A 20,325-nucleotide genomic window follows, 5' to 3' on the forward strand; every position below is an offset into this window, starting at 1 on the left:
TATACATACAAATAATATTTGAAAGCCATATGTAACCTTTCAGATTTATCTTTTTAAGAAAAGCTTCACATCATACTTCCATCTCAATATATATAATTAAGGAAAGTTCCTTTGTTAAATATAGCACAGATACTTGGGCATTTAGTTTGTGCTTATGTTATTGATAAAATGATGGAAGAGACAGTGAAGATCTTACTCTTACTCTTACAGAACTTTCTTTTTAGGGGAGCAAGCAAAAATAAGCAAGAAAAATATCAGATACTGATGTGATTATGCAGACAATTAAAACATGGTAATATCACAGAGTGAGTGAGTTAATGGCTGCTTTAGGTTGGCAAAGAAGTCTTCCCTGAAGAGGTGAAATGTAATCTGGAGTATAAGGAAGAGCTGATTTGGAGTGATTTGGGGGTGATGAAGTCATTTAAAGCAGGGAACAGCCTGTACACCTAATGGTAAAAATATACTTGGTATATTTTCTTTTGGTAAATTACCAAAAGAAGATTTAACTATACATTCCTGCTTTTGTTTTAAAAAAATTTATAATGAAATATTTCAAGGAAAATTTCTTGTCAGAAATCTCCTTATACATATTTTGTGTTTTCCAGCACTTCTTATGCATTTGGGTTGGGGATGTGATACTTTTAAACTGGAACTTTCATCAGACATACTGGAATTTGCCTCTCTGTTTCCCATATTTCTATCATCATGAATGACTGCTCTGACAAAGACTGTGTCACCTTCAGCTAACAGATTTTTCCCCCCATTATTGTTTTTTTTTATATCACCAAAAGAAAAGCTAACTTTGACAGTAAGCTAGTCATGGTACATAACAGGAGACCTATTTCTCACCTTGTGTTTGCCCGTTAAGAAATTGAATGTTTCCAGTCTTAATTCATTTAGAGTCATCTGTCCACTGATCAAGTGCCTTGTGGCTCTGAGTAATTATTGACTGAAAGAACTCAGTCATTGGGACTCAAGTTCATTGGGAACTTGGAATCAGTCAGATGACCAAATGTAGGTGTGTTCTCTTTAGTTGGAATTTAAGGAATAGGTTGTTTCTTAGCTTTTTAGAATATTTATCATGCATTAAAATATTTTCATGGATTTTGTTCCATAAGATCCAGTTCATTCTAGGATTTTTGCAGAAAACATATTCCATAAAATTTACACTTGCACCAGACAGGTATACCCTAAGAATCATTCACTCATAAATGCTTGTTGAATATCTGTGCTTTACTTGTTTCTAAGAAGTACAAAAACCAAAAAGATGGTCCCTGTTTTCTAACAGCCCATGGGGTGAGGGAGCAGATAGGCAAATTCTTCTAATACTTTATTGAATTTAATTTCTAGGTGTACCTTCCTCCCTCTCTCCCTTCAAGTAAATCTTATGGGCAGTCTCAAGTCTTCCTTTATGTCTTCTCCTTCCCCTGCCTTAATAATTTGGTAGAATCAGGTGATGAGAAAAATTACTTGTGTTTATAAATTTGTTTTTAATTTACTAAAGGTGGTATATAGTAAATGCTAAGATATTGTATTTACATTGTTGTTTCTACTGATTAAGTAGATTACTGATTAAATACTCACCTAATATGGACAAACTATAAAGTTTATGCATCTCAGGCTCCTATAGTAATAACTGATTCTTTCTATAGTCAGAGTAGATTGTGGGGACAGAAGGTCTCAGGAAGAAAATGCATGTTTAAATTCCATGCTTCTCAGATGACCCTTGGAGCCCTACAGTCTGAAAATAGCCAGTTTCAATGCTGTTAAAATAATCTGGCTCTGGTAATTATTTCATCTCCAATTTCATTACCACCCAATCTTTTGGGTCTTTCAGCTGGTAGCTATAAATTGGATTAGGTGAACAACTTTGTTAAACTAGATAAACAATGGCAAAAAATGGAATACAGAAAATGAAAAGAGGACAGAATTGAGGATCATGACCTCTGGCATATCATCAAAATAATAGCGGTGCAAAAAGATTAAGATATTTCTTCTTTAAGAATGATCACAATAATGCAGTGATACAGATAATGATGGCAGAAGTGGCTTATTGTCAAAACCTTGCAACCCTAAGTAGGAATTTTTTCATTTTTTTTTACTTTGTCTCCTTGAAAGGTGATGTTTATGTGGTGATGGGGGTAGGATGGAAGGATAATGTGTACTGAAAGAATCAGAATTGTGTTAGATAATCAGAAAACATCTGAAGATGAGTCAAAGGCAGGTAGACCAGAGAAAAGTGATAAGCAGAGGAGATTGGCAGAGGTGCCTAAAGTATTTAGGGTGGAAGAGATGCCTGTTTTATGTTGGTGGTTAAGGACAGATATAGGAATTTATTTGTGAGAGAACAACAAAGTCTGAATTTCAGATATAATTTTAAATATTTTGGGATGCCTGGGTGGCTCAGTTGGTTAAGCGTCTGTCTTCAGCTCAGTCCATGATCTCAGGGTGCTGGGATCAGGTCCCACATTAGGCTCCTTGTTTCAGCAGGGAGTCTGCTCCTCCCTCTGCCTGCTGCTTCCCCTGCTTGTGCTCTGTCTCTGATAGATAAATAAGTAAAATCTTTAAAAAATATATAAATATTTTACTTTTCTCATTATGCAAATAATGTATTTGCTTTTTAAGAAAACAAACTAATATCACCATAATTCCACATGCAGAGACAAAATTTACTGTTTTTTAATGTCCATATGTGATGTATGTTTTCCCCTTAGCACATTACATTATTAGTTATTATTATTAATTATGCTTTAACAAAATATTTAAAAGCTTTAATGCCAAGTATACCTCTGGATGCCCGGGTTTTTTCTTTTGTTTTGCTATAATTTTGTTACAATATTATAACATTTTGATAAACATACCTTCCATACAAATTCTTTGTTTCCATCTGACTTATTTTCGTAAGGATAGATTCCTAGAAGTGGAATTAATAGGTGTGAAATCATAAATACTGAAGCTAGTATGTGTTGCCAGATTGCTTTCCAAAAAGATTATTCTGTATTAATCTCTACTCCAGCCTGAGGGTTCATTTCTCTGTACCCTCACACATCTTTGAATATAGCTTGGCCTGCTCGTTCCTTCGTTCTTTCTTTCTTTCCTCTCTCTCTCTTTGTTTTAGTGTACAGGAAACTGAATTAAATGTTAAAAGTTGTACATATGATGGATTTCTACTTGTTTTTTAACCCTCTGCTTTCTTTTTGAAATCTGCTTTCTTAAAAAGTCCAGAGTACACAGTGTTTTTCACCTTGCCTTTTCTTGATTGTTTTTTCTCCCAATATTCCAATCACTTTTATTTTACCAATTGATTCTTTGAGGCAAAAATTAGTCTGAAGGAGCAGTTCACACAGGTGGATAAGAACTTGTCAAACATTGTGATTTTTGCTGAATGACCTCACATGGTCCCTCAGCTGTACACTGTCTTGAGATTCTTGCCAGTTCTGGACATGAATCAATGACTATACCAGTGTAAGAAAATCACTTCTATTCTTTGCTTTATCTTCACCAGAATGTTCTATGGGATGCTTTCACCGTCACATTTCTAAACTTCCATATAGGTACACTTTTCACAACAGAGCTGTTTTATTCCCTAGCTTTTAACAAGGCTGATAGTGCCACATTGCCTCGCCAAGTTGCACTGTGCATAATGTGCCCCCTTTTGTTTCATATTCCTTCTTCTTCTGAAAGAATTTAGTAGTTTTTTGGATTTCAGCATTTTATCAGCTACTTCTTTCACAGAAGTTTTGAAAAATAGAAACAGAACAAAGCAAAAAAACCCCTACTATAGTTTTATATAGCTTATAGTTTCTAAACTATAGAACAAGCAATCTTAAGTAAGAATGAAATGTTTTACTTTAAAGAGACTTTACATTTGTGTGTATGTAGTAGAAGGGTAAAAGGATAAAATGAATATCATACTTCTGGAATTCTGCTTCCAAAATTTGATAGCAAGATAGCTTTAGTTTTTAGAGAACAGCTTGGTATGGAAAAATACTCTCTCTCCTATAATTTTGAAATTCTGTGGCTTAATTTAGGGCATGAGTTTTTTAAAAGATAAGGAAGGATAGTTTTTAAAAAATTATTCTTTTGATAGTTTCAGCCCTCAGCCTTTCCTTTAAATTTCCCTTCATGTCTTTGGTAAAAGGATGAATATTTTTAGTATACTGTCCTGGCACAAATCCTCCTTCGAGGCTCAGATTTTTTTCAGCAGTGACTAAAGCAGTGCAGTGCAGTGCACTTCTTCCAAGTTCTGCATTTCATCTTCTCTTCTGTGGCACCTCCCCCTCTGCAGCTGCTTTGTTGGCAAAGCTCAGATCCTTTGATAGATCCCAATCCCATCATGACCCTTCAAAAGCAGGATTTAACCCAGCTTACCTTTTAGCCTTTCTTATAGCTGTAATTCTTATATTAAACATCTGTGTGACGACTCTGCATACTAGTTAGGAATTATTTATAACTTCCTCTCTGTATGCCATACAGCTCTACCTTTGTTTTTCATACTGGCGGTTAGAATCATTGAAGAAGTTGTATATTGTTTTTAGCCCTTCAGCTATTGTTCAGATACCTACTCCATATTTTCAAAGATACTGATGTCATTTCATAAGTTGCTTATTATGCAACTTAAAATATAAACACTGTATACAGATATCAAAAGAAAATTTTGAAGTTGTCTTCAATTTAGGAAACAAAGCTGTTACGAGCCATTTGATTTATATACTCACCAGCAATCAGTGTAGTTTCTGCTTTGTGCAACTACTAAGTTATTTCCCACTATGTGTTCAAAACAGAGTTCTATTATGTTCTCAACTCTGCTGTGTGAATTGGCTGTTGACTGGTTTGCAGCCTTGGAAAAGATACTGCTCTCAAGTCAATTAGAAAAAAATAGGCAGCCTTACAGATGGCATCTCCTGATAGCCTTCCATTGCATTTGTTACATGTTTGGTCATATCTGCTGTTGGTTGGTTTTCCTGCTTCCTCAGAGTCTCACTTTCAGTTGAGTGCTTCAAATCTGGGTAAAGGGTGGCCGCACTGGAAGTATTTCCCTTGGCCCATTCCCAGGGAACACTAATTGTGAGTCTCTTTAGGTAAAAGGCTCATCATTTTGTATTTAAAATGCAAGTACTTTAGTATCTATGCTTCAGATTAATTGAATACATATCTCTTCCAGTTTTATCTTGTTTTCATTCAGATTTCTGTAGGCTAAAATTTCATTTATTAGAAGCTCAAATTTATTTTAATTAAGCTTTCTAAAAAATAAAAATTACCTTTTAGAGTAAGAAAAGCTAAGAATCCGAAGGAATGAAAGATGATTAATGAAGACAAACTGGACAAAATTTGATTGATTCATATTTAGGATTCTAATTCAGTTGAGGACTGAAGATATTTACTTTAGCAAAATATGTATGTGTACATACATGTGTGTGTTTATCACACACATATATAGTAAAAAAATAATAATAATAGTATTGGGGTGCCTGAGTGGCTCAGTCATTTGAGCAACCTACTCTTGATTTCATCTCAGCTCATGATCTTGAGGGTCAGATTGAGCCCTGAGTCCCTACTTGGCAGGGAGTCTGCTTGAGATTCTCTCACTCTGCTTCCCACTGCTCATAAGTGCATGTGCATGTGCTCTGTGCCTCTCAATTAATAAATAAATCTAAAAAATAAAAGATAGAATGTTTTTCTTTGGTAAGAATGTTAAGTAGCCCAGATACTTCTGTAATAATGCTCCCAAACTCTTAAGCTATTTTTCTTCTTTTCCCTTTCCTAGGCTTGCCTTCATCCCATAATAATATACCCCCTAAGTAAGTATGTCAGTGAACTCTGAGAACTTTTGAACAGGCATGGCTGCTATCAGTTCAGCATTTATAAACTAAAAATCTATTCTGGATGTGATGACCATCAGGAATTTAGTAAAGCAGATTAAGTTGCCAAATCATGTTTGAATAGTGAACTAAAAACTATAAAATTAGACCCAAGAGAAAAAACCAAAAACTAAATCTTATGATAGAAAAGGGGGGTGTGCGATTTCAAGGGAAAGGATAAGATGAATTATACTCAATAAATTTTGATTGCGCCAGACACCGTTCTAGGTGCTGGGTGGTGATATGGGGCTAAAAGACAGATGGGCAAAATTTGTGCCCTAAAGGTGTGCTGAGACATGTATGGTTACTGCAGTTGTGTGTCTGCATGTGTGCACTGAGACATATTTAAGTTGCAACAGTTGTAATAAATACTCTGTTAGAGCCAGGTGATGTGGGAGTGCATAAAGGGCACCTATTCCAGCCTGAAAAGGCCAAGAACCTGCATCTTAATAGACAACAAGGAGTCCTCAGGCAGGTGTGGATAGGGCATTCTAACAAGTACAGCAGAGAGGTAAAGAAACGAGAGAATATGTGTACATTTGGGTGTAGCAGTTTTCTCTTAGGGTGTATGTAGGCTAATGGAATCTGAGGTGAGGAGCAGGGAGCAGCAGCTTTGTTCATCATGGGCCTTATTTTGCCTCGTTCTGATTTTAACCAAGCTCATGTCTTGATCTGGTTTGCCCAAACTAAATGTGTCCCATAGACTGGAGGAAAAAAACTGCGTGTTTAGGTTGAAAGAGTTAATGATATTTCTAATATCATTGTGGAGGTTGTTTTCTAGTTTGGAGATTAATGATTTATGTGTTAAATTTTAAAGGACAGTGAAACCATTCTTTTCCTGTGAAAGTCTCAAAGTGTTCTACAAATGATAAGTCATTACACTAAGTGTTTTAACACTTAGCCTCACACTGCATTTGATCATTCACATATAAACACGTGGCATTAAGCTGTCAGCATTGAGCAGGTACAAAATGATAACAAAATGACAATGATAAAGGAGAGGAGAATGCATATAAAACTGTAGTTGGAGAATGGTGTCTGGAGCAGAGGCGAAATAAGACAGATCTCTATTCTGTGACTTTCTGCACTCACTTTCCCTGTAGGAAGCCTTGTTTTCCAAAGTGTAGTGCAAGAACCAGCAGCATCAGCATCATCTGGGAATTTGGAAATGCTGAGTCTCGGGCCCCAACCCCAGACCTACTGAATCAGAGTCTGCAGTTTAATAAGGTCCTCACGTGATTCCTGTTAACTTTAGAGTTTGAGAAGTACCATTCTAAAGAATAAATTGAAGGGTTTGCAAAGTTCTTTAGTTAACTGAGCCTTCTGGCTTTACTATTGCAGTCTTAGGACAGTAAGTTTTTTGAAAACGGAGATTCAGGTTACTAACTATTATTGTATTTTCTTTTTCCAAGTAGGTGGATAAAGGTTAGAAGTGCAGATTTTGGAGTTAGATTGCCTGGATTCAAATCCTGGCTATGCCACTTGTATATAACTCGTACATAATTTTTTTCATTCATTGAGGGCAACTACAGTGAGCAAAGGCATACCCCACCACCCCATCACTGATCTGTGGTAGACCTGTAATTGAGTCGCATATAAGCCTGTGTGTTTGGGGACGGTAGAGTTTGTTTGTTTGTTTTTTAAAGATTTTGTTTGTTTACTTGACACAGAGAGAGAGATCACAAGTAGGCAGAGAGGCAGGCAGAGAGAAAGGGAGAAGCAGGCTCCCTGCTGAGCAGAGAGCCAGATGAAGGGCTTGATCCCAGGACCCTGGGATCATGACCTGAGCTGAAGGCAGAGGCTTAACCCAGTGAGCCACCCAGGTGCCCCGGAGAGTTTGTTTTTGACAATAGTTATTGGATTCATGGTTTCTTGATCTTAACCGAACCATCAGTTATTGAAAAGAAGGCAGCATTTGGGAAACTTTTCAACTTTAGTAAGGAAGTGTTCTTACTAATGAATAATAGTTTTTCAGCGTCACTGTAAAAAAAAAAAAAAGTATATGAGTAGATTTAAAAGTGATGGTCGGGGTTAGGGAAGGAAAAAATGGAACAAGATGGGATAGGGAGGGAAACAAACCATAAGAGACTCTTAATCTCAGGAGACAAACTGAGGGTTACTGGGGGTTGGGGAGGTAGGGACAGGGTGGCTGGGTTATGAACATTGGGGGAGGGTATGTGCTATGGTGAGTGCTGTGAAATGTGTAAGCCTGGCGATTCATAGACCTGTACCCCTGGGGCAAATAATACATTATATGTTAATAAAAAAATTTTTTTAAGTGATGGCAAATCTCATTAAATAATATAACCTACTAAGAAATAGTAGGAACACTTTACTAACAGAGTTTAAAGATTTTTACCAGTGCTCTGATCTTGTTTTCTACAGGGGGCAGCTGGAATTTTATGCTATGTGGGAGCCTATGTCTTTATCACTTATGATGACTATGACCACTTCTTTGAAGATGTATATACTCTCATCCCTGCAGTAGTGATCATAGCTGTAGGAGCCCTGCTTTTCATTATTGGCCTAATTGGCTGCTGCGCCACTATCCGAGAAAGCCGCTGTGGACTTGCCACGGTAAGTCAGCACTTTACTGACTGTGTGTCATCATGGTATGTGGGAATATTTTGTATGTATTACTGGCTTGAATCGAGCATGAAACTCCATAGACTCTTTGGCTCTTACGATTGAAACAGAATTAGCACTTGTCTTCTGGCAGTTATCTCAGGTAACTGGTTTTATATCAAGACTATTTAGAGCAGTTTGTATTTAACTTTGACACTGTTTTCTTCCTTACAGTTTGTCATCATCCTACTCTTGGTTTTTGTCACAGAAGTTGTTGTAGTGGTTTTGGGATACGTTTACAGAGCAAAGGTATGTTGTCTGCTGTAACTCATATGTTTTAAAAGGCAGCTTAAGTATTTCAAGTGAAATAGAACAAATTCATTTTATCAGAATAAATATGTTCTTTTGCCTTACTTCAGTTTAGTCACTGCTTTAAATATTTAAAGTTCATTGGAAATTGCACAGAGAACAGATTGGTGGTTGCTATTTGTGGGAGGTTGGGTAAAATGGGTGAAGGGACAAAAGGTACAAACTTCCAGTTATAAAGGTAAGTCAGTCATGGGAATATAATGTACAGCATGGCAACTAAAGAAGTAATACTGTAAGGCATGTCTGAAAGTTGCTAAGGGAGTAGATTTTTTTTTAAGATTTTATTTATTTATTTGACAGACAGAGATCACAAGTGGGCAGAGAGGCAGGCAGAAAGAGAGGAAGGGAAGTAGGCTCCCCAGTGAGCTGAGAGCCCGATGTGGGGCTTGATCCCAGGACTGTGGGATCATGACCTGAGCCGAAGGCAGAGGCTTTAACCCACTGAACCAACCAGGCGCCCCTAAGGGAGTAGATCTTAAAAGTTCTCTTATCAAAATAAAGAAATCTTATATATGGTGAAAGAATTAATTAGACTTATGGTGATCATTTTGCCATATAAAAAGTTTAAACCATGCTGAAACTAATATAATGTTAGATGTCAGTTTTGCCTTCATTTTGTGTGTGTGTGTGTGTGTGTGTGTGTGTAAGAAAACAAAATGCGTTTAGTAAATGCAAGTCCAGTTTTTGGCTTAATAAAGAATATATACCAGAGAACTGAGCTTTTGTTTTATGTTTAAGAATACTGCAGCAGGGGTGCTTGGGTGGCCCAGTCATTAAGTGTCTGCCTTTGGCTCAGGTCATTATCCCAAGATCCTGGTATTGAGTCCCACCTCAGGCTCTCTGTTCAGCGGGGAGCCTACTTCTCTCTCCCTCTGCCCCTCCCCCTGCTTGTGCGCTCTTTCTCTCTGCTCTTTCTCAAATAAGTAAGTAAAAGGAACTCTTTTTAAAAAAAGAATACTGCAACATTTCAGGCTCTTTCTGAACACTTCTTTCCACTGAAGATACCTACGTAGGCATCTAAGATTATGTTTAAATGTGGTTTCTGATCTCAGGAAGTCTCCTGAAAGCTTGACTTACTTCAGTTTTTATGTATTTTTCTACCACAGTAATTTTTTTCTATAATGTATTGTGTGCTCTGTAATTTGGGGTCTTGTAAGAAGCACATGCAAAAGTGGAATTCAGTGTACATGGATTCTGTTAGAGGAAGGTTCTGTGAGAGAACATGGGGAAGGAGCCAGGACTGGCTGTGAGCTATCAGGCCTGATGCAAGTGTACTCCCAAGTAGTTGTTAGTGTAATTATGTAGTTAATTAGATACTAAGTTTATGAAAAAATGAGTACACATAAAAGAAAATTGGGGGTGCCTGGGTGGCTCAGTGGGTTAAGCCTCTGCCTTCAGCCTCTCCCAGGGTCCTGGGATCGAGCCCCATGTCAGTCTCTCTGCTCAGCGGGGAGTCTGCTTCCCCCTCTTTCTCTGCCTGCCTCTCTTCCTGCTTGTGATCTCTCTCTCTGTTAAATAAATCTTAAAATAAAAAGAAAGAAAGAAAGAAAATTGGACAATTTGAAGAAACTTGGTAAAAACAAGTGGTCACTAAAACCTTTTTGATCAAATCAGATATGGGTATGATCACTGTATAGCTTTAGGGGAAATTTATTAATATTAATATTTAATAGATTCTACACTTTGATTTTATTGCAATGTTTCAACAGTTTAAAGAACTGGAAGTCACTGTCAATGTATTAAGGATGTGATTTGTGCAGAACAAATGATAAAGTGTTCTAATCAGTGAATCTTATGCAAAGACAAGACAGGCTTGCATCATAAGATCAGTGTGAAGTATACATTTCTGTGCTTTAAGCTAAATGAAAATGTTTACTTTTTTAAAAGCCCATGATTTTTATGGACTTTCTCAGTTTACCAACCAAGTACTCCTTACTATGGGAGGCTTCTCCATTTGTTAAATACGGTATAACTACCTTTGCCACTGATTTTTACATGTGAGGTAATAATGAAAAGCACAAGATAGTCTTTGGATTGAGAGAGTATGTGAAAGTCAATTTAGGTCATGATTAGGTCCTTTATTTCACAAATATTTGTTAGGAATGGTTTTAGAACTTTGTCAAAATCATAGATGGGCTGCTTGGATTTCAAACTATATTTGACAAATATATGTATATGGGTACCCATATATATACCCAGCTCACCCAGTTGACCTTTGAACAACACAGGGGTTTTGTATGTATAAATTAATTTATGACATAAATCTCTGGAACTCAAAGGATAGAGATCAGCCAAAGGGTTTTCCTACTGTCTCATATATTCTCAACCCAAGATATGCTAGAGAATTTTCAGTTATCAGCTACATTACATTTCAGCTGTCTGTTGAAGGAAGGATTCATTTTAAAATTTGATTCATCCAGGCCCACTTTTAACCTCAGGCTATTTCATGTGGTTGATTTGTTCATGAAGAATTTCCAGCTAACCGTTAACTAAATTTTATAGGCACACCCTAGTGACTGTTCCACATGGGGGAGATGTTACAGCCCTTTGTAAAATCCTTCTGGAGCTTAAATTAGAGGCTGTTGTAATATCTGATCATAATTCACTTTCCTCATTTGAGGCAGGATAATAGAAGCATTAAACCAACAAGCAAGTGATTTCTGAACAAGATAGTTTCCTCTCTTTTCCCCTCATTGGATTCTGCTACAGTGTATCTTCAAAAGATCTAGTCTGGGGACTCCGAATTCCTTTAGGGTGAGGCAGTCATCTTTGACTGTCCAGCAGTGGCAAGGTGTTATGATAGTAGATGAATTGGGTGATGGATTGAATAAAAAAAATTGTCAAGGCGTCTGGTCTTATTTATATAACAAAGTGTTCTGCTGTTCTAATTTGTGAGTATTTAACTTTCTTTACCTCAGTATGAGCTGCAGATGAACAGTTGGTCAGCTAAGAAGTTTGGTCAGATTTCCTTAGCCCATAAATGCCATGTATGAGAGGACGACATACAAGTTTTCTGCTTTCTGTTTTAGAAGAACTAAAGGACTTTCGAAGAACTAATGAGGACTTCATTTTCCTTTGCCTCTTTAAAAAAAATGCCTTGGTTCTGGATTTAGAAAAAGATAATTGTTAGTTGAGATCCTACCATCTATGCCCATCTGGAGGAGCAAGGGGTCCCTCCAACTTGAACACCAAGGGAGCCATTGCCAGCCACCCCCTTCTTGTCCCTTTCCTCTTTCTTAGTCACTTCCTCTTTTCTTTCACATATGTTTCTATGTTGCCCGTTTTTGCTATCTACAGTACCATTTAGGCTAAACAATCTGCCTTAAATTAATTAATTAGAGTATAACTTTAAAGCTATGATAAAGATGTAGTAGAAGTATTCCTAATGTAATTTACAGTTTTAAATCAAAGGCATAATATGCCAATTTAATATTCAGACCATTGATACATAAGGCACCAGGGCAGCTGTGCCGCCATAAAGGAATGCATCGGATTATACCCCTACTGGTTATCAACTTTATAGTTGTATCACATAACTGGTATAATTACTAAGTAGGTCTCATCATCTTAGAAGGGTAAGGAGAATCTGGTACAAGCAAATTTTACTAAATGACACTTTCTTGCCACTTTAGTGATTGACAGCAATAAGTTAAGTTTATTTCCTGTCTCCTCATTCACACATTGAACTGCACTTTTTTCATAAAAGGCCACTGTTAGGGACTGATTTTTTTTTTTTTTAACTTGCTGATTACTTTTGCATATTTAACCAAATCTAAACATTGAATAAATAAAATGGAAAGCTTGTCGGTATTTGTTCCAAAGGGGAGGGGGGGGCTTAAAGTTCTTTTATTTTTACCTCCCTTTGGAAAGGAAAATGAGCAAGTCCAGCCCACTAAAAGTTTATTTGAAATGGAAGGCAGTTCATTTATAATTTACAGTATCTGTCTCAGGGTTCAGCTGCTTTGTCCCTCTTGAATAGATTGTTAATCTGCCATTTTGCACACAATCTTCTCTTTGGATGGTTTTAATCTGTGTTGTAATGTGTCTGAATTTTCATCTGAATTTCTGTGGAGACAGGAAGGGAGAAATTTTTGTTTCTAATGAGAAATTCACAGAGCTATCTGGCAACTTGCCATACATGTTAGTTAGGTACTTTAGCTGGAGCCTTAACAAATGTTAATTTTACCAGTATTATTAAGGGACTGAGTTCTTTATTTTGATTCAGGTGGAAAATGAAGTTGATCGCAGCATTCAGAAAGTGTATAAGACCTACAATGGAACCAACCCTGATGCTGCTAGCCGGGCTATTGATTATGTACAAAGACAGGTGAGCTCTCTTGAGGTGAATTTCTTTTTGAAGGCCAGTTATTGTTGGGTCAATCTTAAACTCTATTACTATGTAAATTAGACATGTATTTTCATAGTCATGGTTAGCTTCATGATGTGTCTAATATTTTTACTTTCACCCTTGAAAAGTTTTTTCCACTATCACCTAATCAAAACTAGATAAGAAGAATTTGACTTTTTACCAAAAAATAAATAAATAATTAGGAAGGTGATAACTGAAGAAGGGTATGGTCAATGGGAAAGGTGGATGCCTCGAGGGACTTCAGAGGTGGTAAGAGGTTTTTCATATACATTTAGAAAGCAAGACCAGGAAAGATAGCGTGGGGCCGGGGGCGGGGGGCGGTGTGGAAGGACAATTTGAAGTACATGAAGGTAGAATAGTATAGTACCCATAAACCTACCCCCAAATTGTTAGTTTTTTTCAGTCTTATTTCATCTTGACTCCACATGGCTTTGCTAGATTATCTTAAAGCAAATCCCAGACATTTCAGAGAAAATATTTGAAGCACATTGTCATTGGAAATAATATTTAATTCAGAACCAGATTTTTAACATGTAAGATATAAAGATTTTCTTAGCTATAAATTACCTCTTGTGGGTTATGTGCTTTTCATGTGGAGGTTCTAAAATTACTAGTCGTATGTGGCTATTTAAGCTAAAATTTAAAATTCAGTTCCTTAGTCATCATAGCCACATTTTAAGTGCTCAGTAGCCTCAAGTGGCTAGTGGCTAACATGTTGAACATGCAGACACAGAACATTTCAATCATTACAGCAAGTTGTATTGGACCTCCTTGGTCTAGAGTAGATTAAAGCTCTGCAGTGCGCAGAACTATAAAGTTCAACACAGTTATGTGTGTCTTGTGAGGACTGATATTTCTGTTCTCTTCCCCACTAGCTGCACTGTTGTGGAATTCACAACTATTCAGACTGGGAAAATACAGACTGGTTCAAAGAAACTAAAAACCAGAGTGTCCCGCTGAGCTGCTGCAGAGAGACGGCCAGCAGCTGTAATGGCAGTCTGGCCCACCCCTCCGACCTCTATGCCGAGGTAAATTTGGTTTCTTGGCTAAGACTTGAATCTAGCTTGGTAGCCTGTTTTTCTCTGTGAATTGTCTTTACCTAGAACATCTTTTCTGTGCTCTTTTGCTTGTCTGTAATGTTGTTTTATGTTATTGTAAATTCTTTTTAAATGCATTGTCTCTCCTTCTTTGGGTTTCTATTATTTCCATTTCCACCACTAAGTAGTAATATTCGACCTTGCAACTTTCACTTTTAAAAAAGACTTCTAATAAGGATGACTATGTGTTTCAGGGATGCGAAGCACTAGTTGTGAAGAAGCTACAAGAAATCATGATGCATGTTATCTGGGCAGCACTGGCATTTGCAGCTATTCAGGTAAGTGCAGCTAGCCAAGGAGTTGTTATCAGAGTGTGCTGATTCTCTAATGTCAGCCGTGAATGGTTTTAACCATTAAATGCTATTAAAACTTGGTGTATATAGATAACTTGGAAGTGATTGAGGAATAGGCCACCAGTTTCCAACATCTTCCATTTCCTGTCTCTAAATCTAGACCCAAAATGATTCTAAGAAACCAGAGATCTGGATGTGGGGACTGTGTCTGAGGGGACTTTGCTTTATTTTCTTGACTTGATTAATGAGTGGCCTCTTCAAAATACATACTGTTCCCAGTCTCAGTGTATTCTTGGAAGGTATTTCAATAGAACTTAACAGAATTTTTAAAAATTTTACTACTTTATTTCACTTTGAAAATAGAAAGCTTTCTTTCTTTTTGTACTATTTCTCCTGCTTGCTTTTCTGTCCTCAAGGGTTTTGTATGTCCATGTATGTAAAGCAAGAACTGACTACAGCACTAGTCTCTTAAACTAGTAGAAACACTTTCTTTGCTTTACAGAAGAAAAGACCAAGTGAAAACTGAGGCTCTAATCTTTTCTGTATTTGTGGACTTAGTTTTTTCAAACTGACAGCCATCAAGGAGCCCACGTCATCACTTGGCACCTCTGCAAATGGGTAGCCGAAGGGGCTTGTTTTACCAACTCCTACAGTCTTTTTTCCACCTGATAATGGCATGCTCAAAGTAGCTGGTGACTGTTAAATTACTTCTTACTTTACTCCTTCCTCCCTCTCCCACCAACCCCCCCCACATCCTTATCCTTTACCTGAAAACAAAGAAGAAAGATAGCTATTTTTCTGCTTGTTGAAACTACATTGCTAGTTTCTCAGGTGTATACAGTATATCTTAGGGATTATATCAGAAGAATCTTAAACTGAGGAACACCCAATTGTTTAAAATGATTGAGAATCCTTTGTGTCAGATCTAGTTCTCAGAGTATTCTTTTGGTAGTTCTTGAAATATGCTTTAAGCCTAGAGAATCTATTTTAAGAAAGTGTAGGTATCTTTTAATTGTTAGATAAAACCAATGTAATTGCTAGTTTAAGTTGCTTGGGTTTCCTGCTCTCTGTATATTTGAACAAAAGCTAGTGTATTTGATGGGAAATGCCTTTTAAAATAGCAAAAAGGTGATTGTTTACTTTGCTGGTATTCAAACAGCTCTGAAATGATTCATTAAAAAGCCTAGCTCTTTATTTGCTATGGTCTCTGCCCTTCTAAGCATTTACTTTGCGGCTCAGGCTAGTAATAGGTTGATCAGCAGGCATGTTATTTCATATTTTGATTGTCTGAGCAAACACATTCATTTAGCTAAAAATAATGAAACATAAGGGAGGTCTTTTTTCCCAAGGGAAATCCTGGTCTGTGCGTTCTTAATGATTTTACTTGTGTTACTAAATCAGCACATACTATCATGTGACAAAAAAGCTTTGAAACTGTAAGGTGCTTGTGATCATGAAATATGCAGCATGTATAAAGAAGACCAATGAAAATCATTACTTTAGCTATGTCCCTCATCTAGTTACGCTTATTAACCAGGCAGATATTGCTTCATTAAGTATTTTTCAGTGAGGGCTAATAAATATTTTAACTAGTCTCTTAACTTATGTATGCCTTCTCATACGCATTTTATACTTAAATCACCCTGATTTTAGGTAATGGCTGATAAAGATTTGATGTGTTCAGTTCAGCAAAACTCAGTCAAGGATTCAGAACTTTCACAGACTCAAAACCTAGTGGTTTTGAAAATTTTAAAACTTTGATTTTAAGGGAAAAAAAACATAGTTGAAATAGTGAGTTTTCCCTAATCTGTTTTCTTTTTTAAAAGAGTACCTGTAAGTTTTCTCAACTTTTGATACTCAGAATCTGATTTAGATTGGTGTCCTCGGTGTGGAAAACCTGATCAAAGGCAAAAACAACTCAAAGATCAGTGATCTCTTGTGCTTCAAGCAAGGGAGCATGATGTAGGGCTTGATCCCAAGACCCTGGCTTGATTTTGACACACTTTTAAAGAAATATTTGAAGTAATTCTTCTTTAGAAAATTTAAACCAAGGCTTGGGAAGCTAATTCTTGAAGGACTAGGTTTTGTTTTGTTTTTATTTTAGAGGAAATTAAATCTTAATTGTTAACTTTTTTTAGAAGTGGTAAGTTTACCCATTTGATAGAATTCTTTTCAGATGATATAAATTTAGAAAAATGTAAGCCTCCCTCAGTCCTTGTGTGCTTTGTCCAGTTTCCCTCAGTGGTACCTTGCAAAACTATACTGTATCACAACCAGGATATTGGCACTGATATAATCCACCAATTTTATACAGATTTTTCATTTCTATTTGTGTATATTCTGTTCTATGTAGTTTTATGACCTGGTTCCTGTATCCACCACCACGATCAAGATACTCAACAGTTCTACCACTACACTGATTCCACCTAGTACCATTTTATAACTAACTGCACCTGCCTCCATCCTGTGCCTCCTCCCCCCATACCCTGGCAAGCACTGATCTGTTCTCCATTTCTAAAATTTTGTCATTTCAATATATAAATGGAACCATATGGTATGTAACCTCTGGTTCCTTCTTGTGTCTCACTGTGGCTGCATAGTATTCCATTTGGGGGACAAACTTTATAATTTAATTTACATTAATGGGCATTTATATAAGTCTTGCTATTATAGAAATGCAAGTAGTGGATAACCTCTGTATGCTTGTACAAAGTCTGTAGCAAAACTTTGTAGCTATGAAGTTGAGGAGGCCGTGGCTTTTTGATAGGTTTATTTCCACATTTTTCTTAGAAAAGGTTGTTTCCAGTGTGCAGTTCCAAAACCTTGTATAACAATACCCCCCCTACACAGTATATTCTAGAACATTTAATCCTTGGCAGTTGTTTTTTTTTTTTTTTTTAATCACCACTTGCCTCTCTCTTTAGCAATCATTTTTTGCAGTTGCTTGGTGTTATATTTAGACTAAGTGCACATTAGCTCTCATGACTTGAATATTGCAGGGGAAATTTTTATTGCAAGAAAAAACTCTGGAGTTAAAATATTTCGAAGTCTGTTGTTGGAAAATTTTAATAATCAGTGAAATTTCTGTATAGCAGAGCTTTGGAAGTGAGCCTGTAGTACTTAGTGATGAGGTTTGGACTGTAAGAAGTTAATGTGTAGAGCTTAATGTTCGTAAACAGACTCATTCCCAAGCATGAGTAGGTTTTATCAAGCTTTTTTAGTTGTTTTAAAATCAGTACAAGTTGACTTAATTGAAATAAAAGTCAGGAAAAGAAATAATGCTTATTTCAGACCCCATTTGAGAATGCTGACTCCTTCAGTAGAAGTTAACCAACTGAAAGGAATCTGAGGGAAGTGGGATGGGAAGAGAGATTTTTTTTTTTCCAGAAAACCAGTATTTTCTGAGCTTAGCATTTTTATTGCTCAGTTTAACATTCCCTGGGAACATAATTGTGTTTGATTTTATAGCTGTTCTAAGAGTATTTTGATGATGTACAGTGAATGGAAATGTATTTCTTTAAGAATTAGATACAAAACATGTCCAGAACTGGCTAAAGATATTTACTGAATTTTAATAATATCCACTTTTAGAATGTCTTCAAGGTGCTTTGTGCTATTATTGCACTTAGCAAATATTGATATAATGAAACTGATGGATTTAAGCAGCAAATATATATCCTGAATGGGTAGAAAGAATGTGGGTTAATTGAGGGCAGAAATTGGAGTGTGTGACTTTTATACCAGGGAGAATTCAGACTGAGGACATCCTTATTCTCTGTGTTTTGTGTCTCATTAGTGATCTTCCACTTCAGACTTTGAGAATGTGTTTATGGATCCAGTACATTTTGTTGAAATTGATTAACCCCATTTGTACAGAAAGCCTTGCCTTTTAAAATCCAGTAACCGAGATCTTTCACTGCCAATGAAAAGTTAGAACAGCAAATTAACTTACTCTTATTTAGCTCTTTGGTTACGATTTATATTTTGTAAGAAGCCAGGTCAAAATTCTAGAATCGTTTTCTCTTTAATCCATTTTAATCCTCTTGCTTATTCAAAATAACGTGGCATGACTTTATTACAATTCCAGTTTGCTGCCACAGAAGGATTAGGACTTATTAAAATAAAATGATGAAAGAAGAGTGACCTTTAAAAAGTAATGTGTGTGTAGTACCATAGAGCCAAATCGGGATTTCAAAAATAGTAAATAATTATGAAAGAGACAAAACCCTTCAAACCAATATTTTGGCATCAAGATTAGTTTTCCACCATAGGGCTTTTGGGCTATTCATGTACTGAATTTTGTGGATTGTTAATAAAGTCTGCGTCCCCAAATCCAGATGCCTAAAAAGACCACCAGTAAGTTTCCTTGATACACATAGCCTTGGTCTTTCCACTCCCTAGACCTTTGTTGTCCAGTATGGTAGCCACTAGCCAGTTACATGTGTCCCAAGTTCAGATTAATCTAAATAAAATAAAAAACATAATTTTGCAGTTGATTCCTAAAAAGATAATGCTTTCCTTACAAATTGTTTCTGTTCCTGTTTTTACTGCGGAACCTTGAAACAGCTCCATTGCCAACCAAGAAATACACACTTGCTATGAGAGGGTCTTCAGCCTTCTTTTTTCTCCTGTTATTTTCTTCCCACAGCTGCTGGGCATGTTATGCGCGTGCATCGTGTTGTGCAGAAGGAGTAGAGATCCTGCTTATGAGCTCCTCATCACTGGCGGAACCTATGCATAGTAGAACACGCAAGCCTGAGCTTTTTAGTCTTGTTATTCTGATTTGGAAGGTGAATTGAGCAGGTCGACTGCATTGGCGGCCTGAGTTCATTTAGTTAAAGCACACAGGTGTCGGACAAAGCAGCTTGGCTCTTCATGTGCCCACCTACTTCCCTACCCACCTACGATTTTCTTTTCCTCTAGTCTAGCTGACTCTCCATGTCCCTAAGTTTTTAAGTCTGGCAGTATATGTTCTAATTTCAGAACCATTTGCAGGTTGCATAGTGTGGGAGAATCAAAGGAGGGCCTGGGCCTGCTTCTGTTACCTCCATGCAGTAATGGGGCTGCTGCCAGAGTATCACTGGGCCCTTTCAGTCTTCATGATGGAGAACTCGGGCCAAAAGTTTTTGGGGGGAGGGGGAGGAAACCAGCTGCGGTTAAAGTTAACACCAGATGGTGCCCCTCGTCAGTGTCCTTTTAAAAAACATATACTGTAGTCCAATAAGATAGCAAATGTATAAAATTGCTAAAATAGATTTTAGAATCATACAGTGTGTCTCTTGGTTCATCTTCAAAATCAGACTGATCTTTGAAACTAGCAGTTTTTAATCAAAGCTGGCTTTATAGGAGGAGTATAATGTATGCACTACTGTTTTAAAACAATTAGTGTGAGTGTGTGTGTGTTTTTGTATGATTGAGCCCATTCATTGTAAGTCTAAACTCATTAGGATTTAATGTACCCATGTAGACTAGCAAAATAGTATGTAGATGTGATCTCAGTTGTAAATAGAAAAATCTAATTCAATAAACTCTGTATCACCCCTCAACATGTACTTTTTAATTATTTGGGGATACTTCAGTTCCCAAGCAGCAGTGTAATGTTTTAAATGTTGGTGCTGTCATGATTTGCATGTGTTTTAGTTATATCCGTTGCCAAATTCTAAAGGCCTTGGGATCCAGAAAACCACGGATGCTTTTCAGCCAGTATATCCTACAAATATGGAACAGCTAAGCATGTGTGTACAGTGATGTGATACACCGGCATACAGTGA

The 20,325-nt window shown here is 36.8% G+C and overlaps 1 protein-coding gene across 1 annotated transcript in view; it reads left to right on the plus strand.

The window, feature by feature from the left end:
- The window catches only part of TSPAN3 (tetraspanin 3), a 25,091-nt gene extending 4,991 nt beyond the window's left edge, over nucleotides 1–20,100 (plus strand). The window contains exons 2-7 of the mRNA XM_082735971.1: nucleotides 8,247–8,438; nucleotides 8,661–8,735; nucleotides 13,021–13,122; nucleotides 14,040–14,192; nucleotides 14,456–14,539; nucleotides 19,203–20,100. Coding sequence (XP_082592097.1) covers nucleotides 8,247–8,438; nucleotides 8,661–8,735; nucleotides 13,021–13,122; nucleotides 14,040–14,192; nucleotides 14,456–14,539; nucleotides 19,203–19,295 — 699 coding nt within the window. The 3' untranslated portion in view covers nucleotides 19,296–20,100. The remainder of the gene's footprint in view (nucleotides 1–8,246; nucleotides 8,439–8,660; nucleotides 8,736–13,020; nucleotides 13,123–14,039; nucleotides 14,193–14,455; nucleotides 14,540–19,202) is intronic.
- The last annotated feature ends 225 nt before the right edge of the window (nucleotides 20,101–20,325 follow it).

This window comes from Mustela nivalis (assembly GCF_964662115.1).
Source record: "Mustela nivalis genome assembly, chromosome: 6".
In the NCBI taxonomy this organism is placed as follows: Eukaryota; Metazoa; Chordata; class Mammalia; order Carnivora; family Mustelidae; genus Mustela; species Mustela nivalis.